Raw genomic sequence first — 22,291 nt, 5'->3', positions numbered from 1 at the left:
GAATGGCATCAAACTAAAAAGCTTCTGAGAAGCAAAGAAAGAACCAGGAGTAAAAAGGTAACTTACAGATCTGGGGAAAATATTTGGAAACCATGTATCTAATAAGGGGTTATCTCATAATATGTAAGAAATTCCTACAACTCAATGGTAAGAAAAGCTAATAACCAAACTAAAAAAATGGCCTTGAGGACTTGAGCAGACATTTCCCTGAAGAAGATATGCAAATGGCATATGAAAAAATGTTCAATGTTACTAGCCAGGGAAATGCAAATCAAAACCACGATAAAATGTCACCTCACACCTATCAGATGGCTATTATGAAAAAAATGACAGGTAACAAATGTTGATGAGGATGTGGAGAAACTGGAACACTTGCACACTGTTGATGAGGATGCAAAGTGCTGCAGTCTTTGTGGAAAACAGTATGGAGGTTCTTCAAAAAATTAAAACTATAATTATCATATGATCCAGCAATTCCACTTCTAGATGGTTATCCAAAAGAACTGAAATCAGGATTTCAAAGAAGTATTAGTATCCCCATGTTCATTGCAGCTCTATTCACAAGAGTCAAGATGTGGAAACAACCTAAATGTCCATTTCTGTAGTATGTGACAACTTGGATGAATCTTGAGAACATCATGCTAAGTACAATGAGCCATCACCGAAAGACAAATACTGCATGATTCCACATACATAAAGTATCTAAAATAGTCAACTTTATAGAATCAAAGGCTGGAATGGTGGTTTCTAGGGACTAGGGGAGGGAGAAATGGGGAGTTACTAATCAATTGGCATAAAGATTCAGTTAAGCAATATGAATAAGCTCTACAAATTTGCTGTACAACATTGTAGCTTTAGTCAACAATAATGTATTGTGCACTTAAAAATTTGCTAAGAGGGTAGATCTCATGTTGAATGTCCTTACCACAATAAAAAAGAGTACAAAAGTCTCAAATTTTCCCAATCTCAAATTTTCCCACTAAAATGACTAAATTCCTTTCTGTGTGTCTTAAGTCAAATCATATTTCTGAGTTTCATATTTCTGAGTTTCTAAGACTTACCTCAAAACTCACAGCTCCATTGTGGTCCGTATCAAAAGCATTGAACAGAAAATGTGCATATGTTGTAGAGTCTGAAATGTTGAGAAAGAAATATTATTAAGTCAGTGTTTCAATGTCCTATGTAAGACTAATATAGCATGTTCAAGCCTCTTTTCATTCAGGAAAATTTGCTCTGTTTCCTTTAACTCGTGCTTTCTTCCCAGTTGCCCACCTTCTTTCAGCAGAGGATTGTGATTGGAGTCCATAAGACTGAGCAACCCACACAGAGACCATTCTAAGTTTCTGACTGGAAATCGGAGTCTTGGGTGATGTTACTGACACTAGAAACAGTCATGCTGCCACAGGTGGGTATGAAGATTAACAGAAACACATTTGGAAATTGCTTAGTGCTTGCCAGGAGTGATATCTAGAAGTAAAATAATAATAATACTAATAATCTGATATAGATGAATTGCTATGATTAGTGTTGCTTTTAGTAATTCTTTCATCATTTTTATAATTCAGAGAAGGGTACGTGAACTCAGAGAGGCTGAAAAACTTGCCAATAAGGAGTAGAGTGGGATATAAATGAGTCTTTCTGAATGACAAACCACAACCTGTAAAGTTGCCTGATAAACTGCGGACAGAGGTGCCTTGGAAGGTTCTGTGGCCATGTTGGAAGGGGACTGTGTGGTCCTAAAGGTTGCCAGTCGCTTGCAGAAGGAGCCCCGCTCTGCCTGGGTGCTGGGTGGGACTTGGGACTCTGGGTAAAGGCACACACTTTGGGGTGGCTGTCTGTCCCTAGTGCCTACCATGCTGCCTAATAACATGAAGTACTCAGAAATCCAACACTTCCTTTTAGTTTGCTTCTAGTAGTTTTTTCTCTCAGTTTTTCCCTTCCTTTTTCTTCTCCAGTTTCTCTTGTATTTCCCTAATAAAGTATTATTAGGAAAATTTTGAAAGTGCATATATTTTTTATGCCTTTACTTAGTGCACAGTTTTTGTTTTTAAGTGCTTTTGTGCTTGACCTGTGATGAAATTTGCTTAATTATTTTAAATGTTTCATCTCAAGGTGTTAGCTTTTTATCTTAACCTTTTTTTATATTAAAATAAATTATAACCTTTTAGCTCATTGGCTCTAGCCTTTAATCTTCTATTTAAAATCTCATCTATTTCTATTTTATAAGTTTTAACCTTTATTTTTATTGGGATTTAACAAACTTCTCTGCACCTTTTACTTCACTTTTATGAATTGCTTTTTAAAGGAAGTTAAGAAACTTAGTCATAGCAGCCAGAGTTGAGAATTGCATACAGACTTCTCTCCCGGCTCCCAGGCAGTACTTACGGATTATTTTTCCTGAAGTCTTCACCCCAATGGTAAATGAGGTTGAAGGCCGTAATTTAGAAGAGGGAGATTTTACACTGTTTCTCAAAATGATGGTGGCGTTTTCTTTCACCTCTCACCTTTAAATGTGGTATGAGAAACCACTTACTTTTAAATATATGAATTATTAAAACTTTTCAATGAACTAAACAGGCACCACAATTGGGTATAATGTAATATGGGAAACAATTACATCTAGACTGCGTGTTTGTCTAGTATGATGGGCTGCAGGAAGAAATCCTTTTGGATATGGGACCAGAGGTTTAATTGTAATTAGATCAATGTGAGCATTGGAAAGTTCCATTATAGAATAATCAAGAATTGGCAACCTATTTTTATTTACAAAGTTGTTTTGCTCTCAACAGCACTTTTACCCAGATTTCTTGAACCATTTATTGCCCTATGGACATATGAGATGACAGCTGGTATGTTAAACTAATTTTCAGGGGAGAGGAAAGAAAAAGATTTTGCACATTTTTAATGAGCTTCATTAAGCAAGTCTCTTGTTACCCTATTTGTACAATCAGGGAAAATGCCTTTACCTTAGCAAGCAGAACTCACCATGGATAATGGCTCAGAACAAATAATGCTGGCAATTCTTTAAAATTTATAAAACAAAATAACATGGGCATATAATAATTACCTTCTTTCTCAAATGGGGTTGCTCTAGCTTTAAAGCTTGACCCCTGGGGTATATACTTTCAAGGTTTGCCCTAATGTGGTACAGAGGCCTTCTAGGTCTTCTATATGTACTTTGGCAATTCTGCTGAAAGTTAAGCCAGTTTTCCAACCTAGAAACACTGTGCAGAGAGCAGTTGTTAACAGCATAGAGGGTCGGACTGCTTGATTTTGAACCTCAGGTCTACCAAATATTAATTGCATGTCTTGGGAAAGTTGTTTAACTTCTCTGTGGCTTGGTTTTCTTACTTAGAAAATGATAACAATACCAGTATGTACTTCAGACACTCATCATGAAAAGATTAAATGAAATACTATAATGCACAGTGCCTAGAACACCCTAGGCGTGTATTAAATGTTCCATAACTGTTGAAGCTATTGTTAGTATTATTTCATAGACAAGTCACCCTTTTTTCAACTACCTTGAAGAAATGGGTTCAGAGCTTTTATGGATGTCATACATTTTCACCTGAAAGCACTCCTGTTTTTTTGTGAAACCTCTCTCGTGTCTAAATGACTGGTATTCTAATTTGATGCAACTTCATGTTCAATAGAGACTCGTAGGATTCTGCCATGAAAGGCATTGAGGGTTCTGATGGAGTTTGGAATTCTCCTGGCAGGCATTTGGAGACTGATTCCTTGAAGAAACCGAATGGTGCTGCTTGCTTTGGTTGGGCAAGGGGAAGGAGCTCAGGCACTGGCCATGTCTGGCTGGGCACAGATGTGGATGCATGACAGAAGGGACACTGTCTACAAAAGCTTGTATGGTCAGGTTTCCTCTGCGTTCTTTTTAGATACCCAAAAATATTTGTTAAAAGGATGAATAACTGGTATCTTGGATTCTAGATTTCAGCACAGCTTAGGGCTCAAAAGATTTAACATGATCTCTCTTCTCCACGACGCAATGGTCTTCTGTGACCACAATTCCTTACATATAAGAAAATAGCTATTGAGTTTGATATGCTGAGATTGCCCAAGTTTTTTATAAGTTTACTTGCGAATTTGAAAATTAAATGCTGAAATTTCACATTTGGGTGACAAAATTCATGTATTCTTAGGATAGAACAGTATCTTGTACACTATGTAGCTATTTAGCTGTGTTTAACAAAGCTGGAAAATAGGAGCAGCTGTGTTTAGTGACTTAGCTAAGGTCACTTAGTTAACAGTAGAGTCATTAATGAAATCAAGACAGTCCAACACCAACTCTTAGAAATAAAGGATGTTAGAGTAGAAAGAAAATATAAGGATTGCTTTATTCTACATTTTACAGATGTAAAAATGTTGTCCTACATTTTTCAGAAAAACAGCCTGAGGCTCAGTGGAAAAAAAAATTCAAGCCACACACCTTGGTGGTGGCACAGTCTATTCACAGACTAGGACTCCTGACTTAGTCCAATGTCTTTAACCCAATTACTTTCACACCACACAGACCCTTGGTTGAAAAAGCCATCAATACATATAATATTTTAGAGAACATTTGAAGACATACATTTGGTTGTCATGTTCCAGGTCTGTGGATTGAAGTCAATCTGGTTGACTTCTTTCTTCTCACCAAAACATCCCTACTCCCACATAATTCAAGCCAAAGTATAGAATTAAATTAATATATTTGAATATATAATTCATGGTGCTGTTGCTATGGTAAAGCAGGTTCATATACATGAATCATCGTTTCTGTTAAGTAAGTCCTCTATAAACCATCCTGAAAATTCTTAGATATTGTCCTAGGGCAAGAGGGATATTCAATGGGTGGATTTATTTAAAATTTAAAAAAAATTTATGTCCCTAAAACTCATCCACTTATCTCAAATGCCTTATACAGTGGCTGTTCCATAAATGTTTGTTGACTTAGAGTCTGCTGACTGGAGCCCATTCATTCATTCCTTCAATAACTATTTTTCAGGTGCCTCGTACAGTCAAAGTGCAAAATTCCTATGACATGAGTAGGAGTGGCCCAGAAAGTACAATTTTCATGTGTTTTTAAATGCTCAGTAAGCTAAGAGCTTCCACACTAAAGCTTCTACTGTATGAGGACTTGAAAAAATATTGCTGTCATGATACAGCACCAACCAGACATTTCCTCTCAGCTGGTTTTATAGGAGGCACACCTTATCCCATACAAACCAGGAGCTTCAACCAGTGGTGCTGACACTCAGAACACCAAACCAGTTATGCTTGGTAGACCAGCTGGCTAAGCAGTAGAGAGCACTAAGAGCCTGACATAAAGCAAATTGCAGGAGGTTCTGTAGATAAGACAAAGCATTTTCCTAAAGAAATGAAGGATGTTGTGATTTATGGACAAGCATGGATATTGCTAACAAGAAGAGAAACCTGTTGCTGTCAACCTAATGAATGACTCCATGGAAGTGTGAGGATGGTAATAACATGAATTTGCCTGCCTCTGGAGATTACAATTTTCCTTAGGACATTTTGCCTTTTCTGGCAGTACTGAAAGATACAATTTGCATGCATGATATTAATTTTTAAAATCGGAAGTCATCATTCTTTAAAAGATTTCATTTCCTTCAGTAATGCTTGGTTCTTTTAGATTTATGCATTCAATTAACGTGAATAATAATTTTTAAGAGTGAAAAAGCAACTTTTCCTCAAATCCCTTTAGATTTTTGTAACAATAATTGCAAAGGATTGTGATTCAGTACATATTCTCTAACGCTGAAATGTTATTTTTCAGATAGAGATAAATTTTTAATGTGTAGCAGTATCCAATTTGTAGCACATAATAACTTTCATTTGAGATAATAAAAAATAACGATTTCCATTTGTGCTGGGTACTTTGATATTAATGTCTACAATATGTGGGCAGACACTTAGATTTATGGTAAACATGATTTTTCTTCAAGAAGTTCCATGATTTTTAGAAGATATGAATTAATAGAAATATATGAATCAATCAGATAATATTCTAAAGTCTTCATTAATGCAGACAAGGGACTCATTAGAAGTCTGGCATTAGATCCTATGACCAATACCTGTTTGTGTGTTGTTAGTAATAAAATGGGGCCTGGGGGGTGCTGTCACCCATGATATATCCAATTTAATGTTATAATGGGTCACCCTGTGTTTTCTCAGAATTCTAATTTAATTCTTTTAAAAGATCATCTTAAACTATAATTTATATTTGGACAGGTCATGCACAAAACTGTCTTCAACTCATTGAAATATCTAAAACCAAATGGATTGAAAACCAAAAGAGAATCTGATTTTTATATGAAACAACTAATATTTAAGTACAATTTCAAATTGCCTTTTACAGGTATTATTCCCTTGCCTGTTGTAGCCACCATCCATCGGATGTGTCATTCATTCATTCATGCATTCATTTATTTGTACAGTAGGTATTTTTCAAATACAACTACTTGTCACTCACTGTGCCAGTACCTGTGGATATAGCAGTGAACAGAGAAGACAGAAACCTCTGTTCCCTTGGAGATGACATTGTAGTGGGGAAAGTGACAATAAACAATATAATAGGTAAAATATCTATTATTAGGTGCTCTTAATTATAAAGAGAAATATAAGAGAGGGAAAAGGCATGGGAAAAGCTTAAGGGGTTGCAGTTTAAGTTACAGTGGCCAGAGAAAGCCTTGCTGAAAAGGTGGCATTTGAATAAAATCAGAGGTGGTGGGATACTGATGTGGATATTGGGGAGAAGAGAATTCTAGGCAGAGTAACAAATTCAAAGGCCCAGAAGCAGGAATGTGACCAGTGTGTCAAAAGAATGGCAAGGAGTTCAGTGGAGCTGGAGCATAGTGAGTGGAATTGATAAGTGATGAGGTGAAGAACGAGGCAGAGGTGGACTAGGGGGTCAGCGACCACAACCTGCTGGGATGGAAGTCTTTGAGCAGAGCAAGGACATGACCTGGCTTACATTTTAACAGGATTGCTCAGGCTCATACTGAAAGGAGAGCAGGGCGGGGGACCGGGGAAGAGGGTCAGACTCAGAGAGACTAGTTCAGAGACCACTGCAGTTATTTGGCATGAGACGATGGTGCTCCTGCAGAAAGCAGTAAGAAGGGTGATGTCAAGGCAACAGACAAACTTCTCAGCTTATCCTGGCATCCTAGTTTCCACATTTACTTACAAGGAAGGGTCCCAGCTAGGGCTGGTGGAAGGGGAGGAGTAATGTGCCAGGGCCATGCACATATGAGACGCCTCTTGAACTGTGGCCACTTCAGCTTAGGTCCAATGTGTCTGAATAGCTTCCTTTGAATTTCCTCCCTGTTCTTCAGGTCGTCTAGTTATGTCTTCATTGTGCTCTCATAATACTGTTTTTAAACCCCTATCTTCATACTTAATATTTTATGTTGACATTTATGTTGACATTGTCCATTGTTACACTGGATGATAACGTTCTTTTGGACAGGCACTACATCTTATTCATCTTACAATATCAGCACCAAGTACACAGCATGGCACACAGTAGGCTGTGGGACAAGTTGAGCTGGCCATCCTGGTGGATGGTTGAAGAAGAAACTGTAAGACCCAGCAGCAAATATATCTCTTCACCCATCTCTAACATGTATGTATGATCACTCTCTCATTGTGTTTTTTCCAATCAAAAGAATATTAGGTAAGGTTACAGAAAAATCTAGGTTGTAACCCAGATCTGCCACTTAGTGGATGTACGACCTAGAGCAAAGCATTTAACCTCTCGGAGCCCCAGATTTAATATCTGAAAATTGAGGATAATTACATTTGTGCTGATTTGGAGAGCCAGGAGAGTCAAATGATATTTATAAAGCCCGAGAATGCCTGTGAAAGAACAGGACCAAGCCATCATAGTCAAAAAGCACTGTGCTTTTGTGCTAGGCACACAGGAATACTACTTGTTATATTAAACTGAAGATATTTGAATAACTTGGCTTTTCAATCATTTGCAAGTAGTTCCCTTTTATGATATATTGAAATCCATCTGCATTTGCATGTTGTGCATTATTGTTTTTACGTAAAGATTAAAACTGTAGAATCATGCCATAATAAGTTAAACCAAACTCAAGATTGCAAGCATAATTCTAATTGAGAGTATGTTAACAAGTCCATATTTGTACTTACCTCCCTGTGGAAAGAACTGGGAGTAAATCTCTTTGAAGGTTTCTTCATTAACAACACCACTGGGGCATTCCTAGAGAAAATGGTAGAGAAGCAATATGAGCAAAGCGTTCATAAAACTGAGTTTTTTTGCACATTTTGTAACAGAACTGTCTACTGTGCAGAGCTGCATCAAGAAAATTAACCATCCATCCATTGTTACAAAGTGCATAAAAGCACACTATAACTTCTCTTTGTTCCAGTCTCACAGAATAAAAACAAACAAAAACAACTGCAAATGTACAAATCATGGCATATTAGAAATATCAGAGCTGTTGTGACACATTAAAAACCACACTGCTTCTTTTAAGAAGACGTGTTTATTATCAATGAGGTAAGAGGAAATTGCATTATTTTTCATACAGAAGGGATACTGCAGGATGCTTATCGTATGGTCTTTTTTGGATCCTGGTGCTGTGTCCTCTGAAGATTTGCTGGACCCACATATTTTTTAGTTCAATGAGAAAATGGTGTTCTCCTTTTGGGTCCAAGCTGGCTCAAGAAGTTTCAAGCAGGAATAGTTAAGAATTTCTCTTAACAGGATGTTCAGGATCACACTATACAATGATTTGAAATAAGTGACCTTGAGTGAGACAGTACCCTAAGATTTTTTGAATTTTGGGGAAGAGGGTCTTGAAAGAAACAGACCTGAATGTAATGAATACCTGCTTTTGTCTCATGAATGGAGTTATTAAAACTGACAGATACGGACCTTGGAAACTCCGCTAATGTTGGACCATTTACTTGCGGAGACTGGTGGGCAAACTACCTCTGTGAGAGTGGGTTGGGCATTTTCTGTGAAAGGAACTGAAATCTAATCTGTTAAAAGAGGTCTGCCTTGGTGCCAAAAATGAGGACTAAGCAAGTGGACCGTAGACTGAGTTGAGGGCAAAGTTTCCTCCACTCTTCAGGGTTACAAGAACATTCTGGTCAGGAATCTGAGATGCAGAGGCTCCTTGAGCAGTGAAGACTTACAAACACATAATAACCCAATATCAAATCACATGCGGGTTGTGAATTTTATATTGAAGGTGGGGAAGTGATAAGCTCTGTCTGGTCCTTCTGGGTAGCATCTCATGGAAGTTCACCTGAGATCCCTTGCTTCAGTTGTCACGTATCCCCCACACTACCTGGCATTTTCCCACAATTCAGTGGGGGAGAGTCCAGGGTGTGTTAACTTCCCTGCCTTTAGATATATTCTATACATTATAAATTTGATACTGTGTCTGGGATCTTCAAAATCATCTGTTGTGGTCCTTAAAGTTTCTCTTAACCCTTAAAATCATTATCCACTCAAAAACAAACGATCTATTAGTTTAGTCTTTTTATACTCCAGTGATCAGTTACAACCATAATGTGTGTCACATAAGGAGTTTTTTATTTTCTCAATCATAGGTTTGAAAGGTAGGACTGTTGATAGTTTAAATAATAATTTCAAGGTGAATTTATGTTCAAGGAGTTTGTCAATGTATATTTATCCCATTCAATCACTACGATAAACCTGTGACTCAGGTATCTCCATTCACTGAGGCAGAACTGGAGGTTCTGTGATAAAGCGCCCTGTTACTCAGCGGGAGCACTGGCAAGTGGGCCTGGAACTTCTTAGATCGTCATAAGGTTTTGGATTAGATGAGCCCTGTGTAAATAATGATCCCAAGGACCTAAAAGGACTGGAGCAAAGAAAAGACAACCAAAAACAAATGAGAAGAAAATCAAGTAAGCAAAACTATGATGGTTAATTTTAAGTGTCAACTCATCTGGGCCACGATGCCCAAGTATTTGTCCAAACTTTTTCTGGATGTTTCTGTGAGGGTGTTTTGGATGAGATGTACATTTAAATGGGTGGACTTTAAGTAAAGCAGACTACCCTCCACAATGTAGATGGGCCTCATCCAGACAGTTGAAGACCTAAATAGAACAAAAGGCTAATCTCCTCCAAGCAAAAGAAATTCTCCAGCACACTGCCTTCAGACCCGATCTGCAACACTGGCTCGTGATTTTACAGCAGACTGCCTGTGGATGCGAACTGAAGCTCTTCCTTGAATCTCCAACCTGGCTGCCTCACCCTTCAGATTTTGGACCTGCTAAGCTTCCACAGTCATGAGAGCCAATTACTTAAAATAAATCTCTTTCTATACACACAGACACACACACACAGACACACACACACACACACACACACACACACACACACACACACACACACATATCTATTGGTTCTGTTTCTCGGGAGAATCCTAACAAATACATAAATGATTGAACAATCAGCAGCTACAACTCCAGAAGGAAAGAAGATGCCATGTATATAGCTAATCACTCAAAAGTTTTGACTAAATATCTCTATTTGGTTGACAGCAACAAAGCCAATTTTAAGAGCAAGTAAGTACTTTGTAGTTGGACCCACTCACGTATGGCAATTAGGATTTATTGGCTCTTTAACTCTGAGCCATCTGTTCGGGAGGGTAAGAAGAGAGCAAATAGATGGCTCTCTACCATCAGGTGGTGAATTTCTGCAAGGTCAGAGCTGGAAACATGCCTGGCAGTTCAAGTGACTCTAGCAAGGACTGATGATGGCAAGTGAAGGGACATCTGCCCTCAGCACATTTGTCAGCTGCCTTAGGTCTCTAGATGGGTTTGATAGATATACGTGAAATGAAATTCTGACACTATGTCACGTGAGTTTGTTTGTTTTTTTATTCACAGGACTGTGTCAGACAAAAAATCCTTTCCCTGTCCATTGAAAGCTCCTGGTCACACTTTAGGGTGGTAAGTTTCACCAGATGAATCTGTCTTTATTCATCTTACATTCATTACATTAATTTGTTTATTCAATGCATACTGCATGTTTATTATTCTAGGAACTAGACAAATTAATTATTCTAGCAATAGACAAATTAAAGGTTTTGCCCTCACGGAGCCTGCTTTCAGACAGAAGAAAAGTCAAAAACAAGACCTGATAGAAATAACAATCCAGAGAGTAATGATCTTTTATTTATTCTGAAGAGCTCTTAGAGAACAATGGATTTTATTACCTTCACGTAAGAAAAATTAACCAAATTCTATAGGACTGTATGGCTTTACAAAATGGTACAAGTGATCTATCCTCTAACTTACCCCTAACCTCTTTTGTTGCAGGATTTCTGCACGAGTGGTATCTCCATCTCTCCAGCAAGAATGATCTGACTATGCCATGTGTGCAGCTAAGTTTGCATCATGAACAATATGGTGTATTAGATAGCTTGGTTCTTGCTGCTGTAACAAATATGCCCCCAAATATATAACAAATTTAAAAGAACATAGTATATTTCTTCTTCATCTAACTGTCTTGGGTAGGTATACAGATCAGTTGATGGATCTCCTCAGAGTCACTAAGGACAGAGGCAAAAGTTTGGCCATCTTCACGTGGCTTCTGAAGTTTCCGTGATTGTCTCATCCAGAGGAGAAAAAGATCACTGAAAAGTATGCATGAGGATGGCCTTGAGTGGCACACATAATTCCCACTCTCATTTTTTTTTGGCTAGAGGTCACTTAATATGTCCAGTCCCCCAGAACAGAAGTCTTGTGTGCTCAGGAAGAAGATAACACAGACGTGGTGAATGGCTAACAGTGTTAACAGAGGCTTCTTGAGAGATACTCCATATGTCTGTGCTCTGAAACAGTTCTCCCACTACTGCTTTAATATGGGCATCATCAAAGCATTCAGCAGTATAAAATTGGGATAATACATGAATTCTTTTCCAAGAAGCAGAAGAATTCCCAGGCTTAAGAAGAGTGAGGAAAGCCTCACTCATTCATTCTCTGAGAAGTTACTGTGATCTTCTGTAAGCCCTATGGCTTCTATATTATATTTTCTAATGACATTTTACCTGATTATTAACAAATGATTATTCTGTGAAAATATGGTACCAATAGAAAAAAAAATAAAAATCATCCATAATTATTACAACTATGACACATTTATCTAAGTACATATTAATATGTTATAAAAACTAATAGGGATAATACAAGAATACAGTATTTCACCTTACTAATTTTTTAATTTAGCAAAATACCCTGAACATTTTCCATGTCATTATTTTTAATGGCTACATAACAACGTGCCCTCTGAATACTGTATTGTGGTATACAGAGGGGATTTCAGCATTTATGGACTACATGGGAGTAATGATGCAATTAATATTTTGGTGCAGACCTGTGTGACTGTGACCTGTGGTTCTTTCTTCCTGACTCATCTCACAAGGAGAATCACAAGACCAAAGGTCTTAAGCCATTTTAACGCCCCTCATATGCATAGTCACATTACTTTCCAGAAAGTCTGTACCAATACATGCTACCACACCTGGATTATGAGCAGTTTTCACATCTTGAGGAGCTGCTAACCCAAATCACATGGGGATTGACATGCCCAAATTCCATGGACAAACACCAATAATTTGCTTCACTCGAGTCTAATTATTGTTCTAAAATTACCAGAGGACATCAAGGCATCTGTATAGATCCCTCCAAGGGAAAAAGTGATATGCATGTCTTTCACACAGTGACAATCTTCTGGGGCATGTTACCACAATAACGACAGTCTATCATTCGCCACCTTCTTACATACATCATCTCTTTCAACATTTCCACAAACCCTGAAAGGAAAGGGTTATTTAGAGATGAGGAAAATGAAGCTTGGAGAGATTAAATTTAAGTACTCTGTTGGAGTCACCATACAGTTTTTTACCAAGTTGTATGCATTTGGTTATTTTTCAACAAATAGTTTAGTGCCTTCTAGGTATCAAGTACTGTTCTGGGCACCGAAGATAGAGGAGTGAGTTTTTAAAAATTCTGTTTTTATACTCTTATGGAATTTAAAGTTCAGTTGTATCAAACTCATACCTCCCTGACTCCATATCTGCAATGTTATCTTGCCTCCTGGATTATCTTTATTTATTTATTTTTTTCCACGAGGACTGAAAAAGTGGCCTTCTGGTGAGCGATATGTGGAAATAGTTCCCTTGGGATGACACAAAGTATCTGATTGCTCCTAGAGCCACTCATCATGACTGTGTTGGGAGGAGCCCATGCAACAACAGAAAGACATTTTAATTAAAAATGGGGATAGTAATTTAAAAAGCAGATGACCCTTGAGCAACATGCGTTTGAACTGCACAGGGCCACTTACATGCAGATTTTTTTTCAACAAATATTGTACAGTACTGTGAGTGTATTTTCTCTTCACTCTGGTTTCCTTAATAACATTCTTTTCTCTAGCTTACTTTATTATAAGAAAAGAGTATATGCTACAGATACAAAATACGGGTTAAATGACTGTTTATGTTATCAGTAAGGCTTCTACTCTGATCAACAGTAGTCTATTAGTAGTTAAGGTTTGAGGGAGTCAAAAGCCATATGTGGGTTTTTGACAGCATGGGGGTCAGCGCCTCTGACTTGTGTGTTGTTCAAAGGGCCTATATATATATATATATATATTTTTTTTGATATATATATATTCTTTGATATATATATATATATTCATTGATATATAATTAAAATTATAGTTTATGATTTGGGGAAATTTTTTTTGAGAAATTATTGCCTTAGTCCAGCAAAGGTCTCTCTCCACCTTTCCTTACCACCTACACTATTACGAATGGCTAGGCACTATAATGCTTTGGAAAAAGTTCCAGTTTTTAGGACAGGTTAAATGGACTACTCCATCAAATGTTAAGGAGCTGTTTCCTGGCACCCTGCTGGCTGGCACATTAGTCTGTTATGACCTGCGAGTTTCCTTTATTGCTTCCTAAACCCTTCACTGTGATATGGCCAGGATGCAATAAACGTAGAATGAGATTTTCTTAGCTCCTAACTACATACATTTGTCAGTTGGTGAAGAGATGCTTGCCTTTGGGGCCTTAACATTCCCGCTTTGCAGTCGCCTCAGGCAGCGTCATGATATACGTGAGGGTCAGGATCAGTTGTAAATGTACAGCGAATATTTTGCTACTACAAATAATTATACTAATGAAGTAGTGATTTTTATAATACAATTAATATAATGATGATGGTGATGATAATCTAATACCTATGACCAGTTTCTCCTATGTGAAAAGGCTCTTCATTGTGTTAAAGGCTTGTTTACAGATGAGCAAACTGCCTTAAGGAGAAACTGTCCAACTTCCCATAATTAGAAAATGCAGCTTCTAGTCTATGGATCACAGAATTGGGAACTTGAATGTTTAGCAGCTTCAAAGATAATCCAGTTGAATGGCTTCATTCTAAAAGTGAACAGATTGAGGTTGAGTTTCAGGAAATGCCCATCAGCCACAAGTGGGATGCTAAGCCTCACCTTGAGTCTGGATTTCCTGAGGTCTAGGTTGATGCAAGGATGTCACAAATGACTTCATGTCCACACAATAACCAGCATGTTCTGCTGGGTAGCATTTAGAATAATCTAGTGAAATGCTTATGCTCCTGGGCTCTGGTTAGTTAAATAGAAGAACTGGGTTGAACTCCTGTTCTGCCACTTCAAAGCTGTACAATTACAGATAAATTGTATAAGCTAAGTCTCATTGTTCTCCTCTGTAATATGGCTAACTATTGACACTGGAGAACACTTACAAGAATTAAGATAATGCGTTGTCATTACCTTAGCCCTCTTCTTTGTACATCATAATTTTCTCATTAAATATTAGCTGTGTATAATAGTAATAGTCTAGAATTTGTGAAGCAGAACTCCATCGCACAAAGAGGCACTGTAGCGTCAATGCAGTAATACCAGGGTTAAATGGTATTCATCAAAGTGCTTGAACCCAGTATAGTGCAGGTTTGATATAATGCAATGAGCCTATAAAACAGATATGAGTTATGCCTACTACTCTGGCATTATAAATTGAATTTACTCTATCTAATATTATCAGAGTTTACTCTCAAACATAGGGAATACTGCAATTATAAATGACAGCTAAGAGGAATAAAGGCCACCATACTGAAAACAAATGTCAGTAGAAACCCAGGAGCCTTTTATTTATTCATTAATTTAAAGGAAGGTTTTTCTGAGTAATGCTTAAATGAGTACATTAAAAATACACTAGTCCATGAAAAATATTGGGAATGGTGTCTTCAAGACAGATCCATGTATGCATAGAAAGTTGCCAAAGAAATTATGTTTTGAGGTGTGTCATGAGTCTCTACTTTTATTTCATTAGAAAGCCCTTCAGTAGTTACTTGAAAGTTTTCAGAACTCTGGCAAAATGCTCTTGAAATGAATGCAGTGATACGCAAATCCAATGTATTTTCTCAAAAATATTTATCCACTCCACTGGCTAAAATCTCCTCTTCCCATAAATTATCCTATTCTGGTGCTTGTCATATTCTGAGGTTCAGACAGTTATTAAACATTTAGACATAGTGCTCCAGGAATCCAAAAAAAAATTATGGTACAAAACTATCATGGAAAAAAATTAAAACTATAAGTCCTTGTGAAATAAATAGTTTCTTGGGGTCCTTTTATGATATCTGTGTCACATCTTTTAAGCATCTATGCATTTCATCAACTCGTACACCTACCCCTGTTGCTAAGGAGGGCATAAATGGCAGTGGTTGTGAAGTGTTTAATCGGGAAACTTTGGGTTTCTACCAGCAGAACTGTCACAGTATCCATGTGTTGTCCAACGACGGTTCTTTTCGTTATTCTTCCTGACAAAGGAAGTGGACTGACATCTCTTTGACAAGTCAAACAGGCCAGTTGTGGGCAGAACTACAAAAATAACTCAGAGCATGGATGCTGGGTACTCAGATCAGAGAAGAGAAAGAGAGAAACTCACATTGCTGCACAAAGAATGTTAGCATCCATTCCTCTGGCAAGAACAGGTGGCGGGTAGTTTGGCATTTAGAGGAAGTTACCTTTTGTACCTAGAGCTGTGAACAAGTTCATAAGCAGGGACCATCAGCAAGCCTCCAGGACACTTAGGAAAACGTGAGGTATGGCAAAAGGGAGCAGCTGAGATGGATAAGGCAAGGAGAAGAGGCTCTTCAACAGGTTCCTCCTGCTTCTGAACACATGGGGAGATGGCATTTCATGGGTCCCTAATGATTGGCTGGGACCGTATAGCAAACTCTGCCGAATGAATGGAGAGCAGGAGAGACACTGGGATATTGCGATTTGTAGTAAGAAATAAATTTGGTTTTTATTCTTATTTCAGGCAGAATTCCTAAAACCACTGAAATTTCCTAAGTGATGAAAGAGACAAATGTATCTCTTCTTATGTTAATGAGGTGACGTTTGGACCTCACTAAGAATGAGGGCTGGTTGCCAAGGAGACAGCCAAGGGATTAGAGGTTGGAACTTTCTGTCCCAGCCCCCTGACCTCTGAGAAAGGGAAAATTGCTGATGGTTGAGATCAAGTCCCACTGGCCAGTGACTTAATCAGTCATGCCTATGTAATGAAGCCTCCATAAAAAAACCAAAAGGACCCCGAAGGTCTTAGAGCTAGCCTGATGAACACATGGTGAATTGGAGGAGTGGCACCCTCAGAGATGGCCAAAAAACTCCATGTCCTTTTCCTATACTTTGCCCTATGCATCTTTTGGGTTTATCTTTTCCTTTTGGATGTTCCTGAATAATATCTGTATAATTAAGAGATAATCTAGTGAATAAAAGGGTTTCCTGAGTTCTGTGAACCACTCTAGCAAATTAATCAAACCCAAGGAGTGGTTCGTGGGAACCTCTGATTTATAGCCAGTTGGTCAGAAGTACAGGTAATAACCCGGGCTTACGATCGGCATCTGATGTGGGTGGGGGCAGTCTTGTGGGAGTGAGCCCTTCACCTGTGCAATCTGATGCTATCTCTGGGTAGACAGTGTCAGAATTGAGTAGAATTGTAGAAAAGATGGAGTTGTGAGAATTGCTTGGTAGTGTCCTTCCCAACCCCACATATACACTTCCGAGTTGTGATCACCATCCTTTTAGACACACATTGCTTTTGGGCTGCAGCATTTAATTGCTGATGTGAGTTATGCCAGAACTCTCCTGTCTTTTTGGGATGGCAATCATGTGCAAGATGGCGGAGGTCCATGAGCAGGACTCCTGCACGGACACCACGGAGCAAAGTGCCTTTGCTGACCAGAGATGAGCACAGAGTGTGAATGAGAAATATCTCTTTCAACATTGGCAGTCGCTGAGATTCTGTTATTAAATAATATTCTGGAAGAGTACAGAAAAGGCATTCTTCCCTTGTTCATCATCGCTAAAGTAGTTTTACTGGTTACATGGTAAGGAGATATTTGAAGTGCATCTGGGAACTTAACTGTATGTGTAATATAGGTATATATTTGTTTACACGTAAGTGAGTTTAATTACAAATTATGAAGTTCCTATTTTGAGTATGAATCCACCTGTTTAATTATTTGCTATTTTAAAGTTCTAATTTAAAACTACATTCAAATTACCGTTATGTATATCACATGGTCTCTATCCAATTATCATAGTTAAGATTCTGATGTCTGGCATCTGGTGTCTGGATTCTGGCATTATTCCAAATCACTTAAGAAGTCTCCTTACAGAAAGATGCTTTGACAAGTTGTATTTTTGTTGTGTTATATGCACAGAGGTATCGTCATTGATTACATGTATTTAGTGTTTAGGAAAAATTACTTTTTATTTTCTTGATTTTTCAAGATGTGAGCATATCAAGCTGAATTATAGTATAATTATTTCATACCCAAGATGATTTTTTTATCTTTTGAGGTTACCTTTTATAGTTCCCATTAATTAGTTGATCAAAATGTTAAAACGAACACCCCACCACCTCCAGCAAGGATGACTTTCACAAAACAGTTGAGGGGAACTCACTGATCTAATAAAGATGATGGATGGAGTGTTTCATTCTCAGAGATCTGTAACCAAAAACATGGCTGTCTTTACGTATTACTTTACCCTGCTTAATACCTAATTCAATTGCAAAAGCATAGTTTCTTTTAAAATAAATTTCTGTTCCCCACTTCTCTCTTTTGAAACTGCAGTTGCCCTGAAAAGTCACTCTCCTAGTAGCATGACGATTTAAAGATGCCCTGGTATTCTACAACAGCAGGAGAATTTCCAAAACATAAACGGAGCAGAGCCATGACCTGTACTGCAGATAGTGCTAGATTTTTCTGTGGGCTTCTCTGCTCCCTTTAGGCTTGGGAAATGCCTTGAAGGCAGGCATAAATTTTTACAGGGTCCAGCAGTGTTTAGAGCAGAGAGTATTAAAAAGGTTTATCCTGAATGGACAGATACTCAACCAGTTTTTAGCTTTTAAGATATTAGAAAATAAATTTGCTTAGGCAGTTTCCGCAATCACTTGGGCACAAGTTTTTAGAATGCTCTGCATTCTGGAGTATTTTTTTCCTCCTGTATTTCCCCTGTTCTTCATCCAGTGGTGTTGAGGGAACATTTTTGATGGCTAGCGCTGTACTATTCAAAGCCACCACCGTCTCTGGCCACCAATGGACACGGGTGAATGATTATGAAGAACTTTTGAGGTAAAAAATCTTGTTACCATGCTGCCTCCCACAACTCTCATGACTGCTTATCATACATATGATTACCAATTAAGGGGAGACCACCAGGGTCAAGAAAAAACACTTCTTATTTCAAAACGAATTTTAAAAGCCTTACTGTATTCAACAACTAGGTTACAAAAAGCTCATTTAAAAATAATAGGATAAGCCCCTTAGTTTTCAGAGCATACAAGTGATCACTAAGAATTAGAACTACCTTTAAATTTCTGTTCTAAAATTCCCAGACTTTTGAACTCTTAGAGAGTCATTTACTCCTCTTTAGTCAAGTTTCCTCATCTGTAAAATGACCTCTAAGAAATACTGACATCACAAGTAAATAAAGCAAATGAAAATTAAAAAAGACAATGTATGAAAGAGAAAACCTTTAAAAACTGGATACAACCAACTTACTGGGTCTCTTGCAGCTTCTAAAATTTCCATTTGGAAACTTCTGCATTCCTTAAGTACACTCTTTGGGCAAAGTGGTAAAATATGAATTTCAGATGGGAAGAACAAGGGGAGAAAGACATTCTTACATAATCTGGGAGAAGAGACCAGTGCTGGGGGATAAAAGATCCAACACAGCTGCGTGCATGTGAAGATATAAGGCACATTCCAAGCCCCGTGAGGTCCCACAACCACCTGGGATGAAGGAGAAATCTAAGGTACAAGGCAATTGTCTCCTCACCTCCAGCTCTGTGCCCTGACTATATGGAAGCGGGAAATTACATTAGAAAAGAAAAGTTGAAGGAAAAGAGGGTTCAAGTTTCAACTCTACTAACAAAGAAATCATTGAAATGGCCAGAGCCTCTGAGATTCAGCCTATAAAATATGCAAAGTAGTAGCGTTTTTTTTAGGAAGAAATGCTACCTCATTTGCATTATGTATGGCAGAGTCCTACCCCTCTTTCAGGAACTCAACCAATGTTGAGTTCTTTTAACGTTCTGTCTTCAAGTCACAGTGAAGTTGACCAAATTTTGCAGGGAAAGTCTTCTTGGGATACGGCCTGAGTGCTGAACCTTTCTTTGCTGGAATACATGTAGAATTATTTGATTTAAAGAGCCTTGAAAACATATTTTCCCAACTTTATACAAAGAGAGGGTTCATTTGGCCAAGACTCATTTTGTCAATTACAACTCAGTTAAGCTCCTCAGGTATCTGAAACCACTAGGGGGAAAAAGACAACAGTGCCCATAGACAGGTCCTGTGTATTAGTTTTATGTTGCTGTATAACAAATTCTCCTAAACTTAATGACTTAAAACAACACAAGTTTATTATCTCATAGTGCCATGGGACAAGAGTCTGTCATGGCTTAGCTGTGTTTTCTACTCAGGATCACACTCAAATGGCAGCTGATCTGGTTCTCACCTGGACCTTCACGTCCTCCCCCAAGCCCATTTGGACGGTTGACAGCTTCCGTTTATTCGGGCTACAGCACTGAGGTCCCTGTTACCTTGTAGGTTATTAGCCATAAGGCTTTTATGATAGAAGGCATATTAGCTTTCTCTTCACATGAGTCCCCCCATCTTCAAACTAGCAAAGGCATGTTGAGTCCTTCTAATACTCTGATTCTCTCTCATTTCCCTTTTTTGCCTTTCAGCCATTCTTGCGAGGTTCTTCTCTAACGGAGACAATGTGCAAGGGTCACAAAAGCTGCCTGGGAGGACAGTCCTGCCTTGGCCTGCAACGCTTCTAGGCTCCCCCCCTGCAGTCTTAGAAGGAGATTCAGGCCTGATCACTCTCAGTCTGCCGCCCCAGAGCACTCCAAAGGGCTCTGTGGAGCATCCATGGTGAGCGGATCAACCGACCTCAAATAAATATTTTGTTACAATATCGAGACACAAGGGGGCAGCAGTGTCCTCCACCAGCGCCAGAAACTTCGTGGTTCACACTGAGCGTTTTTCTTTGCCGAAACGTGGTGCCAGGTCCAAGCAGATTTCTTCCAGAAAGCTATTTTCCCTTTATGAAAGGTGACCGTGAACTCCTGTTCCCAAATTAAGTACTTAGAAAAATTAACTATTGCAGGGAAAGGGACCCAGGGACTCTTATGTTCTCTATGCGACCATTATAGTTGGAGCAAGTCAGCCTAAAACTACAATCTCTTTTCTGGCAGTCAGGCCACCCTTAATTTTAGATAACAAAAATCTGTAAGTTGCAGGTCTAAGGAAACAAGTAAATAAGCAAGACAACAAAAATTCTAAAGCTTGTGTCTAGAAATTGTATGCATTTGTTCTTAAGTGCACGCAGGCCTCTGAAGTCAGACTGCTTGGATTTGCTTGGCTATGTTACTGGGGAGAGTTTTACATGTTTAAAACAGGAATACTGATAATATATATCTTGGAGTTATTGTGAGTTTTAAGTAAAGAGTTTATATACAAAGTTCAGGGCCATACTGGCGTGAACTATGATGGGAACTGTTTATTATGAGGAGGGTGATCATTACAAACCAGTTCAGTTTTTATTTTCAGTTAATGGAGGGTATATTTTTATCCTTATTAAATGCCATCTGCTTATTTAACCTCAGTGGATTTTTATAATCCTAAACCAACTTCCCTTGTTTTTAGTCATTTATTGCTCCAATGTGTAGCCTTCGGAATATGATACCCCCGGCTTAAAATCCACTTAGATCACCCACATGATTTGGAACTTTGAACAAGTTACTTAACTTCGGAAAGCCTGGGTTTTCCTATTCATTTAGTCATCCAATATTTTGGAAACTGTATATCATAGAGGTAATAAATGTTGGGGAAGAAACAACCAACAAGACAGATGAAGCCCCTTGTGGGGTGTCAGTCACCAGAGAAGGTACAGGGGAAAGGAGAGCTGCTAGGATCTCCCCTAGCAGGAGTTGTGATAAAGCACGTGACGGGGATCACTCTAATGGCTACAGGGAAGATTTCCCAAGGAAGTCATGTTTAAGTGACTTTTAAGCAGAAACCTGAAAGGTAAGTAGAAGTTAGCAAGAGCTGGGGAAGCTGTTAAGGGCATGTACAAACCCCCGGATGTGTTCAAAGACTACAGAGATGGCCAGTGTGGTGGGAGTGACAGTCTCAGGCCAATTTAGTTAATTCAAGGCCTACTAGACATGTTAAGGATTGAGGTCTTTGCCTGTCATGGATGGGGACAATATACCTGTTTTACAGGGGTCTGGAGAGATTTAAGTGACACTTTACCTAAAGCCTGGCAAAAGTCCCAATCATATTCTACACAATCAACGTCTCTTTTCTTTTCTTTCTGTCATACCAGAGCTGAATTTTTATCTCTGGTATAACATTTATTCAATACATAATTATTGAGCATCTACTCTGTACCAGGCTCTCTGCTATGAGCTGAACGAGCGGAAGAGAACAAAACAGACATGATCAGGCCCTGATGGAAGTTTTCCACTGATCAGCTATTATGTTCTGTTCTTTGTGCATGTGAATTTATTTCAGCTAAAAGGAATCTCAACCTAGCTAGGGATTCAAGTCTCTTGTGTCCATCTTCCAAAACTGAAAAAAAAAAGCAAACATGAAGCATGAACTCCCATTGCTGTGGGTTACAATGTAAATGCCTCAG

The 22,291-nt window shown here is 38.4% G+C and overlaps 1 protein-coding gene across 5 annotated transcripts in view; it reads right to left on the bottom strand.

Moving 5' to 3' along the window:
- Positions 1–22,291, bottom strand: part of KCNIP4 (potassium voltage-gated channel interacting protein 4) — a 1,115,920-nt gene that overhangs the window by 30,129 nt on the left and 1,063,500 nt on the right. For all 5 annotated transcript variants that reach the window (XM_073237778.1, XM_017680981.3, XM_017680973.3 and 2 more), the window contains exons 3-4: positions 8,176–8,245; positions 1,062–1,132 (exon numbers count right to left, since the gene is read on the bottom strand). In XM_073237778.1, the coding sequence (XP_073093879.1) occupies positions 1,062–1,132; positions 8,176–8,245 (141 nt within the window). The remainder of the gene's footprint in view (positions 1–1,061; positions 1,133–8,175; positions 8,246–22,291) is intronic.

The sequence above is a fragment of the Manis javanica genome, chromosome 5 (genome assembly GCF_040802235.1).
Source record: "Manis javanica isolate MJ-LG chromosome 5, MJ_LKY, whole genome shotgun sequence".
NCBI classification, from domain to species: Eukaryota; Metazoa; Chordata; class Mammalia; order Pholidota; family Manidae; genus Manis; species Manis javanica.
This window is presented reverse-complemented; position numbering and strand designations above follow the sequence as displayed.